Source organism: Perca fluviatilis, chromosome 9, assembly GCF_010015445.1.
Source record: "Perca fluviatilis chromosome 9, GENO_Pfluv_1.0, whole genome shotgun sequence".
Classification (NCBI taxonomy): domain Eukaryota; kingdom Metazoa; phylum Chordata; class Actinopteri; order Perciformes; family Percidae; genus Perca; species Perca fluviatilis.
Window position 1 is genome coordinate 19,510,671 of NC_053120.1, and position 18,824 is coordinate 19,529,494.

Sequence of the window (18,824 nt, forward strand, 5' to 3'; positions counted from 1 at the left end):
AAATGTGACAAGATGTGCTCTTCTTACTTTCAGGCATGATGTGATGCATGGCAACAGAGAGGAAGAAGATGGCATCGCTGTAGTAAGCCCCAGAGCCAGCGCTGAAGTGCTTCTGCATGGCCTCCACAATAGGGAATAGCTTCTGTGTGAGAGCCACCACGTCATGGAACAACACCTGCAGATCAACATAGTGGAATCATGTTAGTACAACAAAATACCAACTGTAGTAGAGCTGTGAAATATTAGGAACCACTAAAGATTTGTATGAGCCTATTGGTAGGTACATATAAATCTCTGATTTGACCATAAACATGGAAAGTGCACTACAGACAACTACTTCTCTTGTGCAACCTCTCAAATAAAGCTTTGACTGTCCACAATTAGCAAGAGAACCATGTTGTCTTAAGAAAGAGAAAAATAGATATAAGGGTAAACAACAAATGTTTTTTGTATCACACTAGCCTTAAAAGTTATTATGATATATCATATGATGGTCAGACGCTCTTATTGATCTACAACCCAAATTCCATTAAACGCTGTCTTCTTGTGTCTGAGTTTCCTGCCTCTCAGTGCTCCTCTGAGCTTTAAATCACATGGCAGCTGTGAGGCAGCAGTCTCTGCTCTGATCATGTACAGTAGATATATCTACAGATTACTGAAAGAGGATATATATATATATATATATAGATAGATAGATAGATAGATAGATAGATAGATAGATAGATAGATAGATAGATAGATATTTATTTATTTATTAAGTACTGATTATCATGAAAGCTTTCCTGCATGAGGAAACATCAAATGTGTTGGTTTAGGACAAACTATTTCTGAGAAAAATCTTGCCTTTTCTGGTTAAGCCTGACATCAGTAGGTGTGCATGTGCATGTGCATGCAAGGCTTGAGATAAAACCAGGACAATACGGCTGTCGTATTATAAATCAGGCCCATGTGCCTCGATGGGCAAACACCATTTAATGATCCCTTGCAGATTAAGGTAAGCGCTCTGCCGTTTGTGGAAATCAGTGCTGTCCTGGACTGCTGTTGGTAATGATGTAATGGCACATAAATCACTGCTGTGGGTAGAATTAGTGAGATTGCTATAAATAATTCTCACTAACTGGGACTGCAATGGACACATTTTTTATGTATGTGTTTATTAGATTTCCATAACTCGTCCAAAAAGACTTACGGTGGTAATACAAGCTGCATTAGAATGGCTGCATATCAGAATCTATGTTTGCTGTTTCATTTGAAAGTATGCATTTGGAAACACTACAAGAAATAACACTACGGGGGGGGGTGCTCAGTGTTTGCATTATGACATCTCACTGTCAATCGCAACCAATTAAAGAGACAAACCACAGGAAGACAAATTAAGTGAAAAATAATTATGGATTTCACTGCAATGAATATCACCTTGGTGAAACAGGATTATAAACTATGGATAGAGGAAATTAATTAAGGACAGACAAACCTAATTCCCCCTTTTATGGCATGTATATTTCTAAAAGATTCTTGTGTATTTTATAAATTGTTTTGTATGGCTTCCCATTCCATCATGGAGAAAAGTCAGGTAAACCAAGTTTACTACTTTCCCTAAATGGCCACAATAAATAATGCAACTAGTTGTTAAAAAAATAGATTGACATATTTCTAACAGTGTGATTGCCTCAACATTTGATTGATAGAAATTAGTTGATACAAAAGAGTGTCTTTTGAGGTTAGTTTCAATTTTATTCTTGAGTTGGATGATAACTAAAAAACATCAGTAAAAGGGGAAAGCTTGCCATGTGAGCAGCTATGAATGTATTCGCACGAGAAGACCAAGATATATATTCATCTGTGCCACGTAAAGGATCACTTTTAGAGGCTTTAAAATTGATAATGAAGCATTAATGGTCCAATGTGTAACATATTTACTGTAATAAATCCAAAAATGACCCCAATGCTTCATCAGATATTAAGGAAACATGCTAAGTTAAAATACTATCTTTTCTGACAACAATGCTAATGTCAGTATTTTCTCCTTTTGAAATGTCCGTTCCGTGACGGAATTTCTGTTTGTGTTTTGGCCTGTGTGTTGTTATCAACTGCCTGTTTGACAGCCAGGCCGGGTTGCCAGATATACCTGTAAAAACATAAACCCAAAGTTAGTACATTAAAAAAATGGCATGTTTCAAACAGTTGCGTGACCGGAGACATAACAAACCCCGGGTAAATATTGGAGATGTATTGGAAAGATGGAGACAGCTTAGAGCCCAAGGATGCAGAGTTGGCTAATTTCCTCCTGAACAGGGTAGCATTAGCTTCAGGGTAATTTAACACAGCTACAAGGGTCGGGCATTTTATGTCATTTCAACATTTGTGTACTCACATTGAATTATATAGCTACCTGAGTTGGTTACTCGCAAAAACAATTGAGACACAGCCAGTAAAGTGAACCCTGCTAACTGCTAGCTAACATTACCAGAGGACCAGGCAAGCGGGCCATGGATGTTTACAACTGTTCAGCCAAGAGAGGGGGGCTGTAAATCAGGAAGAGAGGACCGTGAGTTTGTAGTGTGTTTAGCGATTGTTGCTGTAATTCTAAATCAATAAAGTGTGTTCAGTTGGGTGGAGAGGACAGCGAGGTGGTGTTATTTTTAGCAGTTCCTACCGTAATTCAAAGCCTAGGAAGTGTGTCTGTCCGTCGAGTGGAGAGGACAGCGAAGTTGTTGCGTTTGTAGCGGTTCCTACCGTAATCCTAAGCCTAAAACGTGGCTGTCAGTTGAGTACAGAGCTCCGCTTGAGCACGGGCTTTTATGACTGTCAATATAGCCAGCATCTAATGTTAGCTACTCCGCTGTACTGTGGAGTAATGTCTGGCTATGTGAGACAAGCGTCTAGCAGCATTGTTGGATGCTGCGGTCTCAGCCTGGCAACCAACGTGAACTTCGAGTCTGGGGAGGAGGGGGGCGGGGGAGATGACTATCTCCAGTATTTTGAATTTGTACTGCAGTAACTATTTGAAACACTAGCAGTCAGTATTACATATTGCACCTTTAAATATGGCCATTGCTTGTGCAGCATTTCCTTCAATAAACGGATCAAAACCAGAGGAGTTAACCGACTAACCAGCCTTGAAAACAGAGGTGCTTGAACACATAATTGAAGCTCTGCTGTTTTGAAGTAGCAGCAAAGTTTAATATCCTAAGTACTAGTTACTATTTTATACTTAGGCGCTGTGGCTTGTGAGGGAAAAGTTAAAGACCCTCCCTTCTTTAGGAGTTGAACACAAATTAATTCTCAGCCTGTCAGAAACATCTGTTGACTGTTTTAAACACAGAAAGGGATTTGACGTTTGGCAAAAGGTTGCAATCAAGTTAGAAAATTGACTTACAGACTACTGCTGCTTAACATTTAAATGAGCAAGAGAGGCACTCAGTAGGCACTCCCCACCCCATCCTAGATTTTAAAAAGGATCATAGATTATTGGACACACTGACAAGTGCAAAGTAGCCCAACATCATTATTTATCCAGTGAGAAAATAAATACTGTTCTGTTATCTAAACGTCTGATACTTTTGGCATTCACTAGTGTATTTGGCCAAATATTATTATTAGCTCACAAACAAAACTTGGCAAATTGTGCTGGTTTTCAGTCGTCCGAGACATCAGTTCTGAGCAAAATTTCCTTTTTTGACTGTTGTGGCCAGGCTTGCTTCCCGTAACTTCTACTGAACAATAGATAATAGGGGGAAAATTGGGATGTTTAAGCCTGTATATACACTTAAATACAGAAATAGCACCAGTAAAAGCTGAATACATACTGTACATAGCGAACAATAGTATCCTTTCATTTACACTCATTTCCGATCAATAACGCCGTGGATTGCCTTTGTGTGGGCACTAAAATCATGCACACATCTTTTAATCTAATCAATAGCACAGGAACAAGATAAAAGTTTACAAAGTACAGTCAGAACACAGCGTGCCTGTTAGCAGGACATTGATTTCAGAGGATCGCCATCAAGAGGGGAAGATATTTACACTTTGCTCCTTATTAAAAGGTGTGGTTCTGGATCCACATACAGGGTCCCAAGGCCCCCGAAGTCTGACTTAACAGGAGCAAAGCACACTACTCCAGTATGCTGTGTGAATGATGATCAGAAGTAATGAGCACAGCCTCTAGGCAGTGTGACTCTGTGTGCCATTTGTTGCGAATGTTAAGTGTGTCATTGAATTTAGCACTATTGAGAAGTGACGGAGACTAAAAATCTTGCAAAACTGCTGTCTTACCCTCAAGCTCCTTTTAGATAAATAATTAAAAGGATAAACAGACAAGGATATCAACATGCTCATTTACACTGCTTCCGTCTGCCCCCGGGGAATCCCCGGCCCATCTGTAACTTTGGCAGGACTTCAGTGTGCCCCTGTTTGTGTGCATTTCAATAGCTCACAGCGGCTGCACTTGTGTCATTGGTGGCAGAACATAATTTCATGATTCATTACCTCAAACCATGATGTCTAAAAGCACTGGTCTGGAATGATACCATGACTATGATAAAACCACTGGGAGTACAGCCTGCTGGTACAATTTATGGAGCACGCAACTTTGATTTACAAAAGCACAACATTTTGTAAGAGAGTTATAAAAACTTGTTTCCCTGGGCCACTATGTACTAACTAGAGCCTGCCTGATACATCTGCATTGAGATTTTCGGCCAGTTTGAGCTAACCACTGATATATTGGCATCAGTGTGAAATCACTGATAAGTAAAATATGCTGCAGTACAGACAGCCAAAGTCAAAGATAATGTATTTTTACTTAGGATTTGGGGGGAATTCAGTGCCTTTATTTGAGAGTGGACAGTCAATGGGTGGCAGGAAGCCAGGGAAAAGAGGTGGGAAACGACATGTGCCAATAGTCCAGAACCAGGGACGTCGTTTGAGGCGAACACCTGCTCAATACATATCTTGGTCACAATTTAAGGGATCCTTATCAGAATGATGGCCCAACATTTAGCCCCACTGGTCAATATTTGGGAGTTTTAAAAATCTGACAAGAAAAAAATCTTGATTCTAAAATTCTTTTCTTGAAGAATTATGACCAAGCTACCTACTGAGTGTGACGTTTTACAGTTTAGACACCATTACATCAACAACAACATGCATCAACATGTCAGTGCTCTCCAGTGGAAAAACTACATAATGGAGAAACTGTTTCTAAATGACCTCAAGCCAAGTTTGGCATTACTGTGTAGCAAGTTCTTAATACTTACCGGTTTACATATACACCAATAATATTTCTGCATTTTGTGAATATCGGCCGATATATCTGCCTCTGCATACCAACTTGGGCTGTATTTTTGAGAAAGAGACCTTGTCTACTCCTCTCTAACACAACACATCCATTTTATATTATAGTGTAGCTTGTATTTTTTACACTTCAGCTGTGCTCCTAGAAGACTTTGAGCTCAGTCGGAGTACAGAGAGTGAAATGAGCAGGAAGCAATCTGACCCATAGGCGCAAAACTGCCAAGCTGAGCAAACCTTGAACCAACCCAAGCAGGCATGGGATCGGCCTAAACTAATACAGAGCTGTAACAACACCAGATGTTGTAGATGATGAGACATTCTGGAGAGAAAAGGCCTAGCTGGTGAGGAGGATTTGGAAAGGGATAAGTAATTTGTAAATAAGTTGATGATCTTGTGCTCTGTGAAGAATACAAAAGAAGAGAAACTGGCCAGGATGTTGCATGCAACAGAAAGAGCAACAGAGAGGGGACATAATCCTCTGTTTTGGCAGAGAGAACACAGTAGGGGAGGGATTTCCCGATAAAAGTGATGAATTTGTTTGGCAGGCCAACACTGCCCCCATGTGTTTCAACTTTAAACAGCACCTACAGCCAATGTGTTTGTTAGGCAAGGCCTGTGTTAAGGGTTAGTTTCCAAGTTACGTAACTTTATAAAATATACAAACTGTAAAGCGTACCCAATTCATTCAGTGATCACAAGCTCTTTTTTAAATTCTTTACACAACTATTTATATCACTTTTGACAAGTACAACCCTATGAACGCCTTCCAGAAGAGACTGTCCAAAAGTGTGTGTCGTTATCCATATTTGTACAACTATTGGGTCTCATCCCTGTCTGTGATGCCAGGCTTTTCACCTTGTCTTCAAGTGTGGCTGAGAGAACAGGGTGTACAAACTAGTTTGTTTCAAGTCTTTACTTCCCAGTTTGTTAACCATGTTCACATTTGTTTGCTATACATTAAGTAACGCTAATTATATTGTTTTCAAATCTGTCATTATTAATATCTAACCCATTTGGAGCTGTCTCCATCACTCAAAAATAAAATGGTACCCAATGTGACAAAGTGTTACCCAAATGAATAATTTATAAGCATTTTACCCAATGTTGCCAAAAATATTTTTTGATTGTTTATTTCCTCCTGTTAGAAATCTGTTGGGAAATCAAGTTGAATATACTGTACAATCTGTCTAAATGTTTTTTAGTTGCAAAAATGACTCTCCTAGTCAAAAGTTAACTTGTAAATGTTGTTTTGCATCTGACTCTGAAGTGTCGAATGTTGAATTGATAAAACTAAATACATTTGCATTCTAGAAGAAACTCTGGTATTGGTTCATCAGAATTGTGCAGTTAAAATACAAGATGTGTCTCTTTTTGTCTGTTTTACTACAAAGATCTTAATATCAATATTTTGCACCCGGCTTAAGACCCGTGGTGATCTATATTTTGAGCATGCAGCACCGATACTGTGGAATGTTGTTTCTGTGGACTCTGTTAAAAAACAGTTAAAGACCTACCATTTCAAACAGGCTTTTGGTAGACCAGTTTTCACTTTATTTTTGTATGTATTTTTGTTTTAATATGCATCATCTTGTATGTTTTATGTAAAGCACTTTGTGATTTGTATCTGTGAAAAGCGCGCTATAAATACATTTTACTTACCTACTTATTAATAGGTTAACTAATACCAACTTTCCTTTTTGCCTAAGTTTTATGCTAATCACATTAGCAAAGGCAACTTTACTAGAAATAGAACTGGTTAGTCAAACATCATGAGGATTTTCTTCTTCTTATATTGAAATCAATCAATACCAGAGCCATGGTACAGTGCAAACACATTTTTAGACTGCCTACCTCATACTTAAACGTTGCATCAAGTAGAAACTCCTGCAGCATCCTCTCTCCCAGTTCTTTGCTGGCCTGGTCGCTCACAAAATGAAGGACCAACACCTCTCCTTCCATGAAGTGTCCGTGCTGAACCATAGATAACATGGCCACCCTGAACTTGTCCTGAAGGCTCCGGCTCTTGTCCACCTTGGTGAACATCATGAGTGCGTGGTAGCGTTGGTCACCAGCACTATCGCTGTCCCCTTTCCTGGGCCTTAATCCCTTGCTCTCTCCTCCTTCATCTCGCTCTTCCTCTCCTTGCTCCTCAGATCCAACTGGGTGTGAGAGCCTGGTGTCCACAGTTAGGTCAGTGTCGTTTCTGTTGGCGTTGTGGCTGGCCTGGGTGTGCTTGATCCTCTTTGTGGTGCTGGAGAAGTTCTGCCTCTCTGAGCCAAAGTAGTAAAAAGCTACAACAGCAAGTGCAGCAGCCAGGAGAAGCACAAACTGATAGGACCTGAAAGTACTGATCCTACCCATGATTCTGGCTACCAGTCTTAGGATGCCCATATCTCCCTCTTGGGGTCATGAGAATGGGAATACATTCAGCATTTTGTGTCCCTCTGGTTCATTATTCTTTTTGGTAAGTTGCCGACATTTTCCTGTAAGAGAAAGAAAATACTTATTTTAGTCCTGATGCACAGAAATGTTTAGTAATAAAGGATTTGACTTTTGTGCACTAACTTCCAGCATGTTACCTTCACATTTAGTCAGGACCCACTTAGAAATATTTACAGGTGTTTATAAGGTCAATGGATTTTTAGCAAAATAAGATTTTGTGTTGAAAACATTCTTGTACTTTTTGTTAAACTGAAATGGTAATTCTTTTAATGCTCCCCATAACAAATGGTTTTGGTTTGACATCCACAGCTGGATCACAATCCAAAAGTTACTATCCTGTAACGTTACTATCCAATTCAGTATTTAAACCAACGCATCTCATGTAATCTATCTCAAATCATCTTTTCTTACATGCATTCCTACTATTATACTATTCCAATAACGTTAGCTACCTTTTTTGATGCGTTTTTGAAGGTCTCCTCGACTAGGTAAAAGGGGTAAATGGGGTGTCTTTACAGAAAAAGGACAGAAGTGTCTCATGTCGTTGATCTCTGCAGTTCCATTTTGACAGCTTGTTCGACCCGTTACAGGATCCTCAAGTTCATGAAGCAATGTTACATTTTCTAACGTTACACTGAAATATAACGACACCGTTAACGTTCACGGAAGGCCAGATAATCCAAATACTTGCAACAAACTGTTGACATGCCAAGTGATAGCGAGAATGCTAGTTATTAGCAAGCGACGTCTTTGCGCCTGATACAGTTGCCCTCCGACGCCGTTTGTTTAATCCAAGCATAAAGCCAAGCACTGTTTGATTGTTTAAAATTGCTGATGTATCGTTGCATACATCTGTCGTTCTTAAAGTATTACTGAGTTTGCATGGCTTTGTGATTTCGAGAAGTAAAACGACTATTTGGAGAAACCACTAACGTTAGCTAGCAGCCTAGCAACAAAATGCTATGACACAACTTTAGCCACACCCACTTTGGCTTCAGCTTTTTCCGAGCCATGCTGCCATTACGTACAGTTGGAAAACTGAGACTCGTTGTAAATTAATTTGATTTTAATTTATTGATGTTTTTATTTCTCCATTGTATTTACCAAATTGTCCGTGATTGTTTATTTAAGATTCTACAGTTTAAATCACGCTTTTAAATACTCAGTATTTCAAATTATCAAAAACCTCATTTAGTTTTTTTAGCCTACTAGTGGAGTTGCAAAGATGCGATAGTTTCTACACTAGAAACGGTACTATATCATGTTTACATTACAGCTATAAACATAATAACATAAACCAGGTGTCTTCAACGTTTTTTAGGCTAAGGACCCCTTAGATGAAAGAGACGGAGCAGGAAGCCCCTACTACATAAATTGTATGAAAATTGAGTTGCATATTAAACTGGGCCAGATGAATGAAAATGAATGGATTGATATTTATATATTATTTATACATCATGTTTTATGTTTTAATGTTGAAGGCGCAGTGAATCCTTACGCTTAACTGTATATGTGGGTGGCTACCATAGTGGCTCCCTTACCTATAGTAAATGTGTAAATTAAATAGGGAATAGGCCGATTTATCTTTACTAATAATATGTTGGATTCATGTTAATGTATATTTTAGACATATTTTAGTTTTTTAAGAAAAAGATAATTTGGTGGTCCTCTGCAGTAACTCTGAAGACCCCCTGTTGAAGATATCTGATATAAACAATGAACCATACTCATGTACTGCACGATGCACATTTTCTCCTCATTGTGCGGTTTCTGGAGCTTTATAAATATACAGTACATATAGATGTTTACTTGAGTAGCCTACTGTACTTGAGTTCAGTCTTGGAGAACTTTACATGAGTTTTTTTCCATTTGATGCTCCTCTATACTCTAGTGCATTTCAGCAGAAACTATATGGTAACTAATTTTGAAGGTTTTCTCTATAGCTTGAGCTAGACTGATAAACCGCTCAGGCTGATATCAGCTGATGCTATCGTATTGACGATATATTGGTATCAGTGTATATGTCTGCCGAAAAGTAACAAAAAATTGCAGTAGGCCTACAGAAATGTCAAACTAAATTACAGTGTCTCATATATTTGACAGTTTGTCCGCCAGAGAGCACTGACAAGTTGATTTTTCAACTGTAAAATATCCATCTTAGTGTGTAAATCTAAGGGTTTTGAATCACAATGTTATTTACTGACGACTGTATATATATATATATATATATAATAGGCTATATGCATATATACACATATATACACACTTTTTATATACACACTTTTTATATGTCTATGTGTATAATATATGTTTTAAACTCACAAATATTGATATCAGTATCGGCCTCAAAAATCTGGTATTGGCCAAGCTATAGACAAAACATTACCCTATAAGATATGATGCAATGCAATACAATGCGAGTATTTTTAAATGGTGCTATTATATTTTTCCCACTGGTAAATATCAACCAAAACATTATTTTCCCGTGTTTGCTAGGGAAAAATCATGAGTACGAGTTTACAAACTGCACTTGAAAGCAGCATCCGTGCCTCGCGACATTTTCGGCAGCGGCATTGTTGCTCTTTGCTGCTCGCGGCCGTTGCGGATTTGCCCGCAGCAAATGTACCACCTTCTATCTAGCTACAGGAGCAATGCTAGCTTTTGTAATCGCCTAATGTTGTTTTTCTCGTAAATGTTAACCAGCTCGTAACGTTTTAAGTTCAGGCACGTTGCTAGCTAGCTTGATTAGCACTCGCGAAAAAATGAATTCCAACACGCACGTCATTCAGGTGACAAATGTCTCCCCGAGCACAACGTCCGAACAAATGAGGACTCTGTTTGGATTCCTCGGGAACATAGAGGAGCTCAAACTGTTTCCACCTGAGTGAGTATTGTGAACTATTCATTTGTAAAACGATGTCTTTACCGAGCTTACGTGGCTCACGCTGGGCTTCTCTTGAGGCCTGTTGCTAGTGTCGAGTAACGTTAGGCCTCTGTGCACGGCATGCTAATGCTAATGTTTGCCCGCGCCTTTAGTTCAGCAGCATCACTCGCCTATTCCGCATGAGGGACACATGTACTGATAATTGCTCATGTTATGCAATTAGGTGAGGGTTTAAGCAAGGGTTTAAATGTCCTTTCTTCTACAGACTGAGCTGTAGCTAGCTAACCGTTTAAGGGGCTTTCACACCGCTGCGCAGTAACTCGCCGCCTCTAGTCATTTCAATGAGGGGAAGGCGGCAGAGGCGAAGCGGTTTTGACCACCGCGATAGATGTTGGTGCCCATGGGTAACGCAAGTATTCTGCTCTGCTCCCAGGGGTGCTTGAGTGGGTTCCATGCGGTCCCCAGCAAAAAGGGGAATTTATTTCATTAATAACTAACACAATAACAGGATATATGACTATTTTGGCCATTAGTTTCATACACTTTCTGTAATAAAACCTCCTAAAAGCAAAACTATCAGATGGGGGACCCTGGGACAAAGTCTTATCAAGTAGGGGTCTGTGGTCTAATTTGTGTCAGTTTAGGGGATTATTGATGTAAAAAACCAAATTGGGAACCACTTGTATAATAAGTCATAAGAAACCACTTTGATAAAATGTTAACGTTAGTTGTTTGAGTCACTTATCAAGCCAAAATGCTAGGACTTCAACTAAAGGTTATGTGTGTCATCTATTAATCTGACAATTACTTTTGATTAATCGTGTAGCAGCCACATGTCAGGAAATGGTTTAAAAAATGGCATTACAATTTCCCATAGTCAAGTTTGTCTAAAAGCTAAAGAAATATTCAGTTACAATAACACAAATAAAGCAATAAATCCTCATATTTGAGTAACTGAAAATAGCGTAAACACAGCATTTTAGTTTGATAAATGACCGTTAAAATCATTATCATTGTCAAAATTGATGTCTGTTAATTTGTCTAATTGTTTTAGCCCTGAAAAATACCTAGCATTAACCAATTTAAGTTTGTCTTTTTCTGCTTTACATCACTGTAAATTTAATAATTTGTGTATTTTCTCTTTTTCTAACACAGACTAAACAATTAAGTAATGGGAAATTAGTTTGTCAGATTAATCAACAGTGTAAATGAACATTAGTTGCAGCCCTAGATGTAACCGCTGCAGCATTTTCTGCTTAATTGCTGATTAAAACAATGTGGAAAAACAAATTAACTTAGTGTTAATGTTGTCATGTCATTGACATCCTGTTAGCAATCCCTCGGGTTTCCCATATCTCCCTTGGGATGCTAATGAGCTACTGCAATAGGTACTCTACAGTGTTTTAACATTGACTATAGTAGGAAATAATTGTTGTCTGCTTTGTATTTTCCTGTATCCAATTACACCTGGCTTCTCAGCAGGTAGGACATGTCGAGGACCATAACAACAACAAAGATTCAAAGCGTCAGTGATCGACAGTGTTCTTTGATTCTCAACAGATTGTCGATGAGGGTTGTGATAACACTACATCACACTGTAAAAAGTCTCTCTTAAGATACCTTGTTGGTCTAAGCAAAGGATGTAGAGGTCAGAGAGTGGATGCGATTGTACAGCCCATAATCCATTATTAAGTTAGTGGTCCCTGGGGACACAACACTCATTGTCAGTTTGAAGAAGGCATGTTGGGTCTCCTTTTTTGTATTCCTTGCACAACATATCTGTATTTTCTTCCAGTGACTCTCCCTTGCCTGTGACTTCACGTGTCTGTTTTGTAAAGTTCCTTGAGTCTGAGTCGGTGGGAGTTTCCCAACACCTGACGAACACCGTCTTCGTGGACCGAGCCTTGATTGTGGTCCCTTTTGCAGAAGGTGGGTGTCCGTTTTATTCTTGTCTTACTTACATGGATATCTGTGAACATGCATCAAAATGTGTAGGTTGTTTTGATAGAATTTGCAAACGCTATCTGAGCCATTATGAGTTTTTGTGACCAAGCAAAATTTGCTAAGCTTTTCAGTGCTTGGCATTTTTAGGTATGTAAAAGGGAAATGTACATTTGTGTCCATGTCTGACAATCTAGCTGTAAACTTCTCTCTCTGTTATTTGTGTTGTGGTTTTCATAGTGGACAAGTCATTTGCAGAGAGCCCCTTCCTTGCTGGCTGAAAGTGGTCCTCTGCTGCCATCAGGAGATTAGAAAAAAATAATGGCACCAGGCTCGCAAGCCCCCTTCTGTCTCTTGTTCTGCAGTAAAATATTAACTGTTTATTTTTTTTTCTCTCTGTTCAAGGCATCTTTTCTTGAAAAAAAATTGCCACAAAACTCTTAAGTAAAATAAGGGGGTGGTAGGAGAGGGTGCAGGTCAATCTCAATTCCAAGTTTAAATATGTTTTAAATAAAATGTATGTCGATTAGTAGGCATGCACCAGACTAGGGATGCCCCGAGCAGATCTGCCGGATCGGTATCGAGGCAGATTAAGAATTTTTTTTTTTAGTTAATTGGTATTGACTTTAAAGCCATTTCTGATCCTGTTTATATTGGAACCTTTTGCACTCTGGGTATGCCAGTTGCCAAAATTTCCCATTGTGCTTGAACCAATAAACATCAACAATGAGTTCACTTCATGTTATCCACACTGATGGCATGGATCCGCGTGCTGGTGTTATACACCGCTTAAAAAAAAAGTTTAAACCTGGGTATACTGTGTAATTTGTGTTGCATACCATACATGTAGTTGATTTGCTGCCACAACAGATCCATGCCGACACTCCTTGTGCACTGATAATATATGCAACACTGTAGGAAACCATTAAAGACCCTGCACGTACACACTGGTGTTTTCAGTTACTGGCTGATGAGGCATATTTTCAGGTTTAAGTTGGGCAGGGCTAAGGTGGGAGTTTGCTTAGGTCACCAAACTCCAGGTGTAAGTTACCCTGCCCTAACAGGTGCAGCAAAGCCTAGCAATAGAGTGAGGGAGATGTCAATCAAGCACGGTCTTACAGGTCCACAGTTCTGAGGAGAAGTCTAATCAGCCAAATAAGCGAAGACTTTACCTGTGTTGTGGTGTTAGGGTGTGGCTTTGTTTTCTTAATGTTAAACAAACCTATCCAAACTGAATTACTTTATTAAATGTAATCTTGGCCTGATAGGCTGAGAATAGGCTGCTTTAAAAAAAGGAAAATGTTCGGGGCATCCCTACACCAGCACAAAGTATGCATAATAGATTAACTAAACAGCTGTGCATGCTAGAATAGATTTTGCAGATGTTGTGGAAGTTGAGTATATAATTTGGTTATTAATCATTATAAGCACACAAATTGCCTTTGGCATTTACTTGCTTCATGTGCCAAAGCCTTGTATTATTTTACACTGTGCATCTGTATTTCAAAATTTTCACTAACACACAAGATAAAAGTAGTTTTAAGCCTCTGCTTGATGTTGCAGTAAAATGCTTTTTATTGACCCTCTCCACACATGACTCTGATAGAGTTGAGTGAATCTCACGTTTAACAGTGGTGTTTCTTTTGTTGTTGTGTTTTACAGTTCTTTTTCCTGGTTCAGCCAGCCCTATATACCAGGCCCTGCTGAAAATGCCACCAACAGTTTTGTCTTCTGCAGCCTTATCCTGTTTCTCAAGTGTCCTTTCTGTTGTGTGTGTGTGTGTGTGTGTGTGTGTGTGTGTGTGTGTGTGTGTGTGTGTGTGGCGTGTGTGTGTCTCTCTCTCTCTTTCTCCCAATTTAAAATGTAAAATGTCAGATAAAAAAAATAGCCTGTTTTCAGATTGCACCATGGATGATCATCTCCATAAGATTTTCCCTTTTGATTTTACTTTTTGGTTTCTTCAGCTTTGGGCACATTTGTCGTGATTTTATCACAGCTTTTGCTTTTAATAGCCCTTAACTGTTAGTGCAGTTTATCTTTGACATTGTTTTGTGTTTTTAGTAACATACTGTTGGCTAAAACCTAGCAGTACTGTAGCTTGTTAGCAATACTATCTGGTTGCAAAGTAAGTTTTTCTTTTTTTGTGGTGGGATTGTACAAAGTAACCACCAACAAAAGCCCAGAAAAGGTAATATGTCTGAACCTTTTCTGTTTTTGTATTGGTAATGGTAAGTGATGTTGAAATGTACCCTTGTCTACACCCAAATCATGAACTTTTCTTTCTGTATCTCAATGTTCTTGTGTGCTTTATAGCGAAGCAGCCGGCACGAGTCGCTTGTTCATAAAACATCTAATGAAAGTTGAGAGCACATCCCACGGGACAACTGGCTGTGCTTGCTTACGTTTGGTTCATGACTTAAAAAACAAGTACAGGTGATAAAAATCTTGGCAGTGTTGACCACAGTGTGTATTGTGACTTATAAACTCATAGCTGCTAATCCTACAATCATACTTTCACACAAAAAAAAGTCAGGGATCAAGATTTACAGACAAGACAAAAAAGTGGATTTTTGATCATTTTTTTTTATTTTTTTTACTACAGAGTAGTTAGACTAAGGTGGCTTGTCTGCAAGTCTTGTCTGAGTGTTTATCAATATTTGCATGGAGCATGTACTGAAATATTGTTCGTTTTCCTCCAGGAGTCATTCCTGATGAATCTAAAGCTATGTCTCTGCTGGCCCCAGCCAATGCCGTGGCAGGAATGATGCCTGGGGGAGGCCTTCTTCCAACACCCAATCCTCTGGCAACAGTGAGTTTGACTTAAATGCTAACATTGTTCATGATTATTTGGGGTGTCTCTTTTCGATTGCTATAGAAGTTCCTTTTGATCTTAAACGTAACTAACTGTAAGCCAAATTATAGTTCATGTAACTTGCACATTATTACACTTGCGTGACTCCTGACCATTTCCCAAAACATGCGATATTTTTTTACCCTCCAGACAGCACTGTGACTATTGGCCACATTTGTCAAAGTTTTGAGAGACTGTAAATTCTTTGTGGTTGTGTTTTCCAAAACCCAGAGTTAGACATCTCAGAAATTGGCATTTTATCTATTATGTGTTGAAAAAGGTAAATGTGAACAAGATGTAGAAGGAAATTGTGAAAATACCACATAATTGTTCATATTGTTACTGTGCAAAAAGGATCAATTGTAATGTGCAGAGAGGGAACTTTGTTAATTCCTTTGAAATAAGTCCCCCTCATTGCAATAAATACAAATGTTGGCCCCAGTGTGAATGGAGCCTATTTCAAAACTAATTGATAGTGTTTGAGCCAGAATTACCAGGACTACCATGGATTGAGTAGGCGTGAAAGCACCATTTTTCATTTAGTAACCCTCACAAGAATTCAGACATGATGCTGTGTTGGATCTGCTGGATGCTAAATAAAACGTTTAGTGGCGAGTGTTGTTATTTAGCTCTGCAGAGTGTAACAGTGTCTGCGTTTTTTTTCAGATGGGAGGGACGCCATTCGGAAGTCTTGGGGCTCCCAGCATGGAGCAAATGGCTGCCATGGGAATGCAGGGCCCTAACATGAACCCCCAGGTGAGCACTTGATCAGTCACCTACACAGTTGCAGCATATTAAAACAAAATGTTTCTAATGGTAATAACCTTGTCGCATCTCTTTCAGGCTCTTTCTGCAGACTTCCTGAAGCTCATGCAGTCCATGGACCCCAAGTAAGAAACTATACACTATTTTAATCGGAGTATGCAATCTAGTACGCCTAAATACTTTTTTTTGCAGTAAAAAAACTAAATAATTGACGGCACTTGCAGACTGAATCCATTAGCGGCCGGACTGAACTTGAATGCAGGGCTGAAAAACGATGCCTCCAATAAGGAGATTGAAGAGGCCATGAAGAGAGTCCGAGAGGCCCAGTCTCTCATCTCTGCAGCCATTGAACCAGGAAGTGAGTGCCCGTCTCCTCATGTCCCCTTTGCAGAAAAGGCTACTTGTTTTATTTATAGTACATTATAATGAGTGAAAATGCTAATGTCCTGTTAAAACATTGTGCTGGAATTAATTTTTTTTTTTTTAACGTCATGTGAGCAGTAAGTCTGTACTACCTGTTAGACATTTAACTTTGTCATTGTTTTTACAGATAAGAAAGATGACAAGCGCAAACATTCCCGCTCCCGTTCGCGGTCACGGCGCAGGCGCTCCAGATCTCGCTCAAGACACCGGTAAAGACACCTGCATAACAAACTCTGACTCTGGATGAGCAATATCAGATGTGAAAACAAAAAAGCAACAAGACATTAACAGTGTATTTCATTTCTGACAGTAATTTACTGTTTTAAAATCTGCCACTGCTTCATTTTGGCAGACGTACGAAGAGCAGGTCTCGGCGGAGGTCTCATTCAAGGAGTAGGAGGAGGTCCAAGAGTCCGCGGAGGAGGAGGACCCACTCCCGGGACAGAGGCCGGCGTAGTAGATCTAGGTCAGCATCTCCACTGTTGTTGTCCTCAGTACTAAAATATAGCTGCCTTTTTATTCTCAAACACGTGTGAACCACTGCTACAGAATTTGAGCTGTAGTTGTAGTCATGATTTTAATTTAATTTTTAAACCTGCCACTCTCTGAAAACACAATATTTTGCAAAAGAATTCACTTCCAAGAGCTGCCAGTACATCCAGTTTTTGTTTCCTGCAATGTGCTGCTGTTTGCTAATTGTTGACCTTGCTTGTGTCTTGATCAGGGACAGGAGGAAGGAGGAGAAGTCTAAGAAAAGGTCTAAGACGCCCCCCAAGAGCTACAGCAGTGCCAGGAGGTCTCGAAGCATTAGTCGGTGAGTGGTCTGAGCGCTGTGTTGTGGTGAATCACAGGCACACATTCCGGTCACAACAGGTGTACTTCCTTTCAGTTAATGTGAAGCTACGTTCACAAAAGCACATAACTTCAAATGGCAGCAGTCCATAATAGTATAAACGTTTATTTGTATTTTTTTTACTTTGCGTCTCAGGAGGCACAGGCGAAGCCGCAGTGCATCTCGGTCCCCCAGGAGGAGGCTGTCCAGGTCTCCGTCGCTGAGACGGTGAGTTGTAAGGTGCATTTTTCATGCAATTAATTAAGTACAAGGACTAAAAATGATACATTTGTCTTGTTCAGTCACAAGAAAGAGAAAAAGAAGGACAAGGAGCGCGAGAAGGACCGGGATAGAGACAGGAGGGAGGACAGGGACCGGAGCCGAGATGAAAGGGAACGCTCCAGCAGTAAGAAGAAAAAGAGCAAAGACAAGGAGCGAGATCGGGAACGCAAATCCGATAGTGAGAAAGGAGACGTTAAGGTACGTTTAGAGTGTGTAATTTTAGATTTAAATTACTGGCATCTAATTGAACATCCCAATAGGTGGTTACATTCATTTTAATGTGAATTTTGCTGAAGCTTCTGAATTCCCCTTTATTTATTTTTTTAACTCCTTCAATTGTCTTGACAGGTGACCCGGGATTACGATGAAGAGGAGCAAGGTTATGACAGTGAAAAGGAAAGAGAGGAGGACGACGACGAGAGGAAGAGCGACTCCGACTCTGCCTCATCCCCCAAAGGCCAGGATGAGATGGAGAGATCAGAGGGTCAAATCCCCAAAAAGTCCAAACTGAATGGAGACGACCACCATCAGGAAGACATGGAGATGAGCGACTAAGAACATCCCGAACCAGACCTCGTTACCTTTTCCACTTTCCTCTTTTATATTTTTAATATCGGCCACAACATGTCTGTGCCTGATCACTCAAAGTTAAAGATTTGTTGTCTTAACTGTAGAAGCATTTGGGGAAAAGCGGTTGTAGAAGGAAAGCAGTCCAATAATTTTTGTAAAGAGGACTAAAATATAACATGAGACATGGTTTTAAATTGTCATTGTACTTTTTTTAATATCCTGTTTTTTTCTTTTTGTTGCCTTTTGTGTTCAAACTCTGTCTTCCTGGCAGTAGAATACACAGCATTTCCCATTTAAAGTGCTGTTGTGTAAATATTTTGCTAGTCGGGATTGAGTCCTCTCTCCTTTCAGATTGTTAGTCACTCACCTCCCAGCACCAACCATTTTGCTTTAACTGTAATGCACGAAGTCCTGTTTCAGCTGACCTTCCTATATACAACCCTTTGTAAGTGTACACTGTAGATTGAAATGTGTTGTTGCAATGAAATACATTAGGTTTTCCAAAGGAAACTAATAAAATTGGCTCAAACTGTCAA

General features: G+C 39.5%; 2 protein-coding genes and 1 long non-coding RNA gene across 5 annotated transcripts in view; 2 read left to right on the forward strand and 1 right to left on the reverse strand.

The window, feature by feature from the left end:
• Positions 1 to 140, forward strand: part of LOC120565771 — a 123,579-nt gene extending 123,439 nt beyond the window's left edge. The window contains exon 3 of the long non-coding RNA XR_005640283.1: positions 34 to 140. This is a non-coding gene — a long non-coding RNA (uncharacterized LOC120565771). The remainder of the gene's footprint in view (positions 1 to 33) is intronic.
• Positions 1 to 8,713, reverse strand: part of xxylt1 (xyloside xylosyltransferase 1) — a 32,355-nt gene extending 23,642 nt beyond the window's left edge. The window contains exons 1-3 of the mRNA XM_039811786.1: positions 8,193 to 8,713; positions 7,150 to 7,781; positions 28 to 175 (exon numbers count right to left, since the gene is read on the reverse strand). Of these exons, the coding sequence (XP_039667720.1) occupies positions 28 to 175; positions 7,150 to 7,689 (688 nt within the window). The 5' untranslated portion in view covers positions 7,690 to 7,781; positions 8,193 to 8,713. The remainder of the gene's footprint in view (positions 1 to 27; positions 176 to 7,149; positions 7,782 to 8,192) is intronic.
• Positions 8,714 to 10,271: 1,558 nt separating this feature from the next.
• Positions 10,272 to 18,824, forward strand: LOC120565772 (serine/arginine-rich splicing factor 11-like). 3 transcript variants are annotated; one of them, XM_039811787.1, is made up of 12 exons: positions 10,272 to 10,624; positions 12,420 to 12,553; positions 15,265 to 15,374; positions 16,083 to 16,172; positions 16,260 to 16,306; positions 16,406 to 16,539; positions 16,732 to 16,813; positions 16,957 to 17,070; positions 17,329 to 17,418; positions 17,593 to 17,664; positions 17,739 to 17,916; positions 18,067 to 18,824. In XM_039811787.1, exons 1-12 carry the CDS (start codon positions 10,503 to 10,505, stop codon positions 18,271 to 18,273), a joined length of 1,380 nt encoding a protein of 459 aa, XP_039667721.1. In that variant the 5' UTR covers positions 10,272 to 10,502; the 3' UTR covers positions 18,274 to 18,824. The 3 variants fall into 3 exon arrangements, with proteins under 3 accessions (XP_039667721.1, XP_039667722.1, XP_039667723.1); XM_039811788.1 differs by adding an exon at positions 12,806 to 14,998 and having other exon boundaries at positions 10,275 to 12,553; XM_039811789.1 differs by adding an exon at positions 14,879 to 14,998 and having other exon boundaries at positions 10,275 to 12,553.

Excerpts from the sequence above, each read along its gene's own strand:
- LOC120565772 (XM_039811787.1), top strand. The coding sequence starts at position 10,503 with ATGAATTCCAACACGCACGTCATTCAGGTGACAAATGTCTCCCCGAGC. Across the intron at positions 15,375-16,082 it reads CACCCAATCCTCTGGCAACA|ATGGGAGGGACGCCATTCGG; the intron begins GTGAGTTTGACT and ends GTTTTTTTTCAG. Across the intron at positions 16,814-16,956 it reads AGATCTCGCTCAAGACACCG|ACGTACGAAGAGCAGGTCTC; the intron begins GTAAAGACACCT and ends TCATTTTGGCAG.